At 44.1% G+C, this 9,151-nt stretch overlaps 1 protein-coding gene across 1 annotated transcript; it reads right to left on the minus strand.

The window, feature by feature from the left end:
- Positions 1-567: 567 nt before the first annotated feature.
- LOC311007106 (hairy/enhancer-of-split related with YRPW motif protein 2-like) lies at positions 568-6,269 on the minus strand (the record flags this gene model as incomplete). Its single annotated transcript, XM_084000193.1, has 6 exons — positions 6,150-6,269; positions 4,734-4,812; positions 4,543-4,626; positions 3,717-3,798; positions 1,892-2,244; positions 568-606 (listed from the first exon to the last, which is right to left on the minus strand). Exons 1-6 carry the CDS (start codon positions 6,236-6,238, stop codon positions 568-570), a joined length of 726 nt encoding a protein of 241 aa, XP_083856319.1. The 5' UTR covers positions 6,239-6,269.
- Positions 6,270-9,151: the final 2,882 nt, after the last annotated feature.

Genomic DNA, 9,151 nt, shown 5'->3' on the forward strand with positions numbered 1-9,151 from the left:
GCCCCCGGAGCTGTTCCCAGAGCTGTCAGCCGCTAATCCTGCACTCAGCTGGAAGTGACGGCGCTCTGCGCTCGGGGAGGATTTAACGGCTGCAACAGTGATTTTTAGAGCGTAAATCAACGGCAGGATGAAGGCCGAGCAAGGAGCCGCGGATTACTGTGTGTGTGTGTGTGTGTGTGTGTGTGTGAGTGTGTGTGTGTGTGTGTGTGTGTGTGTGCGTGTGTGTGTGTGCGCAGACACTTTGAGCTTGGAAAACAGCAGCCTGCACCGAAGCTGCTTTCATGTTGAGAAAACACTCCATTGAGCAGAGCTTGGTGCTTTTGATCACATCACATGATCTTCATCTTCACATGGACTTTACTCAGATGTCACAGAAACAAAGCTTTAATGTTTTTGTTTCCCCTTGAACTCTGTTAAAGGCTCAGGAAAAAAAAGAAGAAAAAAAAGTGACAAACTAGAAAGTGCAGCTGCAGATGAAGCTCATGTAAAACAGAAAGCTCAGGAAACAGCTGCTGAATGGAGCCTGAAGCCGTTTTTGGAGCAAAAACAATCAGAGCAGCGTTGATGTTACTTCATGTTTATTTGCAGGAGGCAGCGAATCACCGACTGTTTACAGGTGAAAAACAACAGGTAGGAAAACACATCATCATCATCATCGTCATTATTGTTATTGTGTCGATCTTCATCCCAGTTTGCACCGGTCTGAACACACACACTTTGGTTGGTCGTTTCCGTCACTTCCTGTTAGTCTGGTTATAAACATCGGTGGAGAAAGTTTCAGTCACACACACACTGGTGTTTATTTTACACATGAAACCGAATCAGCTGATCAAAGTTAATCAATAATAGATCAATAAATATGTGGTTTTGTTCAGGTTTTTAGTGGAGTGAGCAGCAGCTGATGTTAAAGGGATAGTTCAACATTTTGGCAGATTGGCCCATTGCCATAATCCCTATAGTCATAGCAGTAGGTTCGTTACCTTTAATTGTCGGTGCAAGCTGTTTTTAGAACGGCGGAGCAGAGCCGTGAGCTGCTCAGAGCTACGCTACGGAGGCTCATGGGATTTCTTGGTTTCCCTCATCAAACTCATCAAATACACAATCCAACAACTCCAAAACGCTCTGGTGGACAAGTTGTGACCTGCACATTCACCACGCTATGAGATAATAACAGAACGTTACCAGACAGAGTTGTTTTAGAGGTAAATGCAGAGACTGTTGATGAAAAACTGTCCCTGAAGGCAACGCGCATCAGCTGTTTTGCATGAATTTCCCTCTAAAACAACTCTGTCTGGTAACGTTGTGTTATTATCTCATAGCGTGGTGAATGTGCAGGTCACAACTTGTCCACCAGAGCGTTGTGGAGTTGTTGGATTGTGTATTTGATGAGTTTGATGAGGGAAACCAAGAAATCCCATTAGCCTCCGTAGCGTAGCTCTGAGCAGCTCACGGCTCTGCTCCGCCGTTCTAAAAATAGCTTGCACCGACAATTAAAGGTAACAAACCTACTGCTGCTAAGACTATAGGGATTATGACAATGGGCCAATTTTGCCAAAAATGTTGAACTATTCCTTTAAAGTGTTTTTCAGAAGGCTCCGACCTCGGTGCCCCACGGTCGGTAGGGTTTACCGCTGCTGCCGCTGTGAGGGGCGAGGGAGGAGGAGGAGGAGGAAGAGGAGGAGGAGGAGATGGGAGGACTGGTGGAGGTGAAGGAGGAAGAAGGAGGGAAGACGGGGAAACCTCCGTGGAGGGCGAAGGAGGGGAAGGAGGCGGAGAGGGAGAGGAGGGAGGCGGAGAGAGGGGCGGGGCCACAGGGGAGCACGAGGGACGAGGAGGAAAAGGAGGAGGAGGAGGAAGGAGAGGAGGAGGAGGAGGAGGAGGTGGAGTCTGCGGTGGCGTCCGGGGGAACAGGAAGTGCAGGGATCTGTCGAAGCGCAGCGGTGGCGGCGGCGGCCCAGTGGTGAGGATGGAGCGGCGGGTGGAGCGGCGCCGCCTGGTGGTGGTGATGCAGGTGGTGCAGTTGGTGCAGGTGGAGGTGGTGATGATGAGGATGAGGAGGGTGGGAGGCGGCGGCGGCGTCGCGCTGCGAGCAGCAGGAGGCGAGGTGGGACAGGAGGCGGCAGCGCAGCGGCTCGGACGAGTCCAGACCCTCCACGGCGCCGAGGTAACGGCACACCTCCGCCACGCACTCCCTGAAGCCCAGAGACAGGAAGTCCAGCGCCAGGGCCTGGGCGTCATAGTAACCTGCAGAGAGAGAGAGGGGAGCCAGGGTTACCATGACGACGGGCTAACAAGAGACTATTTATTAGACTATTTATTAATTTATTATTTTATATTTATCTTCTTGTTTTTGTTTTTAACTTAAGCTTGCTGCTCTACATGCTGCTTTTAATTGCCCCTTGGATTGATTGATTGATAGATAACAAGGTGTTTCATGTATGTCTGCATAACGGAGGTCCGCTGGTATAGAGAGCCTAAGCGGAAGCAGGAAGTAACGTCACCTTGGGTCCTCAACTCGGAAAAAGTCTCCATGTAAAGTGAACGGGAGTCAAAGTTTTATTTCGTGATCCCATTGAATTGTGTCATGAGAAAAAAATATGAGCTCTACCTGTTTAAAACATCACATTTCATGCAGAGAAATCAGCAGTTTATCGTAAAACGGCAACGGAAGAATGTATTTAGTGTGACGACGCTCTACGGACTACAGATCTGGTGTCCCACAAAATATACGTCACCAACTGACACGGGAAAGGGCGGCATGTGGTGTGTGACGTCACCTACGCGACCTGTAGTCTTTCTGGTTACGGACTCTTCAATAGTTTTACAACAAACTGCTGATTTCTCGGCATGAAACGTGATGTTTTAAACAGGTAGAAGTCATATTTTTTCTCATGGCACAATTCACTTATATGGTGGCTTTTTCCGAGTTAAGGACCCTTGGCGACCGCTACTTCCTGCTTCCGCTTAGGCTCTCTATAGCCACAGTCACGAGGTACCAGTGAGGAGAAGTGACGGCGTGTGGCGGTTAGCGGTACTGAAGTTAAACTCACTCACCCATAAAAGACGTGCTAACCCACCTGCCAAGTGGTCATTGACCTCTTGGCAAAACGATTAGCATCATCGCCCGCAGTGCGGGAGACCTGGGTTCAAATCCCACTCAGGGCAAGTCACAGAACAACATCAGTCACGGCACGAATGTGTCCGATGTTATTTTGACCTGCCCTGAGTGGATTTCGGGCGACGATGCTAACCGTTTCGCCAAGAGGTCAATGACGACTTGGCAAGTGGGTTAGCACGTCTTTTATGGGTTCTTCTTCTTCTTTTCCGTCCTCTGCCTCTCCTCTAATTTTTCCCCCTCCTGTCCTTTCTCTTCCTTGTCTTTTTCTTCTATTCTTTTCACTTTTCTTTCTCTTCTTGTCTTCTTGTTTCCTTCATTTCCTTCTACTTATTTAATTTCCCTTTTTCTGTCCTTCTTCTCCTTTTCCTTCTTCTCTGATTTCAGCTTCTTAAATGTGAATATTTCTGGTTTCTTTGTTCCTTTATGACAATAAACCGAGTCTCTCTTTGATTTGCGGACAAAACAAGACATTTGAGGACGTCGTCTGGTGGTTTTTAAACATTTTTTGACCAAACAACTGATCGATTAATCGTTTAAATAATCGATATCATTAACAACTACAGCTGCTGTGACACTGAGTGTTGTTGTTGTTGTTTACCTTTCCCTCCTGTGGCCTGCAGCAGCTTCAGATGGTCCACGGTCATCTGCAGGATCTCGGCCTTCTCCAGTTTAGCAGAACCCTGAAAGAACCAGACAAAAGGTCATAAAGATCTGAGTTTAGATTTATGTGTTTTTACTTATTTGAGTTTCTATGTTTCACCGGTCACTGATTTTACGCCTTCGTAGGTTTTAACAGTTTGTTTCTTTTTTGTGTTGAACTCATTTTTGACCTTTTTATTTTACACCGACGTCTCTTCAGGAAAACAAACGAAGCTTCAATTGTTCAACAGTTTCCTCTTTTTCATTTTTCACTGTGTTACTGCCTGTGGGAAACCTCAGCAACATTTATTATGAAAGTCAACTAAAGTAACTTCACAGTTCTTTACCACGTCAAGTAACAGAACTTCTACCTGAACAGTTTCTTTACACCTCAGAGGAAAATAAGAAAAACACAGAAATCTAAAAGCCAGATTGTTTTCAGATAATCAGTTCAATGATCAATAACCAGTTCCTCCGTTTATCAAATGTCAGTTTGATCATTTTGTTAATAGTTTTATTGACATTGTAATATGTATTCATATTAAAATGTTAAAAATCCTTCTCATCATCATTGAAACAAAACTAAAGCTAATTTTGTCACTGAAGCTTCAGATTTTCAAAATAAAATCATCTAATCTGAAGTTGTTATTTCAGTCATGGAGCTGATTCATATCTGACCTCTAATACACATATAATCAATATTGTAAATAAAGTGTTTGATCAACACGTGTTCTGTGTTTTCAAAGTGACTGACACTGATTTTTTTTTTTGACACTGACTCTCACCTGTTTCTCGAACGCCGTGGGAACGAGTCTCCTCAGCTCCAACAAACTGTTGTTGATTCTGTCTCTGCGTCTTTTCTCAATGACCTGAGTGAACAACATTCAAATATTAACAAATGTATAAAAATAAAAGAAAAACAAACAATCTCTGCTCTGTAAACCTCCCTCATTAATAAGACAAATATGAACTTTACCCCTCTGCGTTTCTTCCTCGCCATCACTTGAGTGGTCGTTGTTGGCGACCCACATCTTATAAATGATGCCTTCATGTGCCTGGGGAAAGAAATAAAAAATAAAGACATGATCAGATTATAACTCGTCCACAGAAAAACGAACTCAGAGCTTTAAATGTGTGAGTATGTGGTGCTTAAAATATTGTATTTAATGACGTCACATCCAGATGTTGCAGCTGCAGCAGAGTCTGATCTACACTCTCAACAGTAAAATAATATGGAACATATGCAGCGATGAAAATTAAATCTTATCTTTTATTCTCATGAATTTATTCCTCTGTCTGTTCACTGAGAGTCTAAAGAGACACTGAACAATATACAGTATGGACATGTTTTCTCTTCAGGCGTCTATTCACAACTTTTTTCAACATTCAGATGGAGAGATTTCATTTTTTCTACTGCAATTCATTCATTTAACATTTGTAGTTACTTCAGATTAATTATTGGCAAAATAAAAAATATTTTTAAACATAAAATATGCACTATTAAGAATTAAACCTCCTGAAAGAGTAGTTACAGTTACACCACCTCAGTGCTGCTGATGTGTTTGTGTTTTTACTTTTCAGGGCTTTTACAGTTTCTGCAGCAGCTTTTATTTAGTTGGTTAATTTATTAAGTAACATAGCATCAATTTAAAGACTTTTCTGGAGGTTGTTGAAAGGGATTGTGGGAAATGTAGGACATGCAGAAAGTTGTTAATTAAAGATGAAGCTGAGGTGGGTTTGAGAAAAGAAATAACAGGTTGTATTTCATTTTTAAATATTAAAAGCAATAAAACTTTGTCTTTTTACTTTAATGTTCTTTTTTTTCTGTTTCCAGACAGTTTTTACTTCTTCAGATTGATGAGCTCAGCTCCACTGAACTGGACATGAATTTAGTTTTGTTCCACCTGCAACAGGTGAGCTACAGTCAGACAGGTGAGTTCTGCTTCATTTCTGTTCACTTTCTAAATCATCCAGACTGAGTTGAGTTTTATAAAATGGTGAGTTTATATTAAAATAAGAGCAGTAAGAAGTTTTACCGACGAGCAGAGCAACATGTGAATTACATTTTCATCATTGAACGTATAATATTGAACTCTTAGCTTGAAAACTGAGACACAGGAGTGGTTTCAACTATCTAGGCTACTGTAGGCTACATTTTATAGGAAAATTAAAACACACATTTTAGAAAAGAGGTAAAATATCTCTACAATTTTCTGAGTGCAGCTTCTTGAACAACTTTTTTTCTCAGGCTCATTTTCCACTAGAAACAAAAACGTAACATTTGAGCGTTTTATTACATTTTCTCTAATAGGCCTGTAGGCTATGTCATATCTTATGTAGCATGAGATTTAACTTCCGCTGGTTTCTGAACGGCCGAACATCTCGCACTCACCCCGGATACATCACGTCCTCGCTGCCCACATCGATGGGCTCCTCCATGTCGCTCTCCGCCGAGCTGCTGTCCTCACACGGCCGCTTCATGGCGCACGGTCGGCGGCGACTGTCGGCTGTCTGTCCCCGGGAGGAGACACGGGGGTCGAGCCCAAAATAAGAAAGAAAGACGTAAATGACGAAAGAAAAAGTTTCTTCCCCTGTTTTCTTCTTTAACCAACAAACTTCTGATGATTCCTGTGATTTCAGAGAAATGTCCCGATGAACTAAAGGCCTTGCGTTAATAAACCATTAATAGGCCTACTGATCAGTAAATCTGAATTAATTAATCCAGGATTGGATGAAGTCGCAGTTTGTTTTTTCCAAATGAAAACAAAACTTGAAGTGAGTAAAGTAAAGTTTCCTCTGGCAAAAGTTTGATGTTAAAGATCCACAACATCAGCTGATCAGAGGAAAAGTCCTGAGGGAGTAAAAAGTCTCTTCAGTGCAGCTCCGGGACTTGTTTTCCCAGCGGTGTGAGTCCGGTAAATAGTCCGAGACAGGTGGCCTGTGAGCCGCCTGCAGACTGGACTGGTGACCGGTGTGTCCTCCTTTCCTCTCCTCCTCTCCACCTCCTCCTCCTCCTCCGCTGCTGCTGCTGCTGGAGCTTTCCCACGGAGCCTGGGAGCCACACACACAGGCACGCACGCACGCACGCACGCACGCACACACGCACACACAAACACACACACTCAAGCAGCAAGTTTGAGATGGAAGATTTGTTCAGTCTCGGCAGGGCTGGTCCTTCTCTCCTGATAATACCGCCTGTCTGGTTCAGACGGAGTGTGTGTGTGTGTGTGTGTGTGTGTGTGTGTGTGTGTGTGTGTGTGTGTGTGTGTGTGTGTGTGTGTGACAGACAAGTGCATGGGAATGAGGCCACTTCTTACAGTCAAAAAATAGCCATTATATAAGGCCAAAGGTTTGAGGCTGAGCTGCAGCAGCATCAGTTCAACCAGCTGAGCTCCACTGACTCATCTGCTTCTACATGTCTCTCTCTGTCGACTCACCTGGTCCACCTGGACTCCCATGATGCAACATGCTCGGCGTGGTGAGGACAGTACGGTGGCCCTGAGAGCTCAACACACACATATGCAAAGACACAGATGTGCTACAAATTCACAAAACAACTTATAACAGTTCATAGTGCAGTGAGTCGAGCCTCAAGGGACCAGTCACAACAAAGTGAGGGACCAGACACAATAAAGCAAAGGACCAGTCACAATAAAGCGAAGGACCGGTCACAATAAAGTGAGGGACCTGTCACAATAAAGTGAGGGACCAGTCACAATAAAGCGAAGGACCGGTCACAATAAAGTGAGGGACCTGTCACAATAAAGTGAGGGACCAGTCACAATAAAGTGAGGGACCAGTCACAATAAAGCGAGGGACCAGTCACAATAGTGAGGGACCAGTCATATAGTGAGGGACCAGTCACAATATAGTGAGGGACCAGACATGATAAAGTGAAGGACCAGTCACAATAAATCGAGGGACCAGTCACAATAAAACAAGGGACCGGTCACAATAAATCGAGGGACCAGTCACAATAAAACAAGGGACCAGACACAATAAAACAAGGGACCAGTCACAATAAAGCAAGGGACCAGTCACAATAAAACCAGGGACCAGTCACAATAAAGCGAGGGACCAGTCACAATAAAACAAGGGACCAGTCACAATAAAGTGAGGGACCAGTCACAATATAGCAAGGGACCAGTCACAATATAGCAAGGGACCAGTCATAATAAAGTGAGGGACCAGTCACAATAAAACAAGGGACCAGTCACGATAAAGTTGAGGGACCAGTCACAATAAAGTGAGGGACCAGTCACAATAAAACAAGGGACCAGTCACGATAAAACGAGGGACCAGTCACAATAAAGCAAGGGACCAGTCACAATATAGCAAGGGACCAGTCACAATATAGCAAGGGACCAGCCACAATATAGCAAGGGACCAGTCACAATAAAGCAAGGGACCAGTCACAATAAAGCAAGGGACCAGTCACAATAAAGTGAGGGACCAGTCACAATAAAACAAGGGACCAGTCACGATAAAGTGAGGGACCAGTCACAATAAAACAAGGGACCAGTCACAATAAAGCAAGGGACCAGACACAATAAAGCGAGGGACCAGTCACAATAAAACAAGGGACCAGTCACAATAAAGCAAGGGACCAGACACAATAAAGCGAGGGACCAGTCACAATAAAACAAGGGACCAGTCACAATAAAGCAAGGGACCAGTCACAATAAAGTGAGGGACCAGTCACAATAAAACAAGGGACCAGTCACGATAAAGTGAGGGACCAGTCACAATAAAACGAGGGACCAGTCACAATAAAGCAAGGGACCAGACACAATAAAGCGAGGGACCAGTCACAATAAAACAAGGGACCAGTCACAATAAAGCGAGGGACCAGACACAATAAAGCGAGGGACCAGTCACAATAAAATAAGGGACCAGACACAATAAAACGAGGGACCAGTCACAATAAAACAAGGGACCAGACACAATAAAACGAGGGACCAGTCACAATAAAGCGAGGGACCAGTCACAATAAAACGAGGGACCGGTCACTATAAAGTGAGGGACCAGTCACTATAAAGAAACACTTCCTGTTGTGTCAAACGGATCAAGTTGTTTTCTATCTTTGTAGCACGTTTGTGTCTTTGTGTGTTTTCCTCAAGCTGCAATGAGTTGACCCTTCAGGGCCACCGTAGTTCTTCCACTGTGATGTTTTTAACTGAGACGGAGGAGGAACTGGTCGTTCTTTAACGAAAACACATTTGTCTCACAACATTTTCAGACTCTGATCTGACGACTTTGTTTTTGTTTCGTCCAGAGTCGGAGAGAAAAACTCTGAGACAGAAATAGAAGAAAGTAGAGTGACAAAGTGTGTGTGTGTGTGTACGGTGTGTGTGTGTGTCTGGCCTCTCTCACACGATGATTGGGTTTCAGCGT

The sequence above is a fragment of the Trachurus trachurus genome, assembly GCF_905171665.1.
Source record: "Trachurus trachurus genome assembly, chromosome: 24".
In the NCBI taxonomy this organism is placed as follows: Eukaryota; Metazoa; Chordata; class Actinopteri; order Carangiformes; family Carangidae; genus Trachurus; species Trachurus trachurus.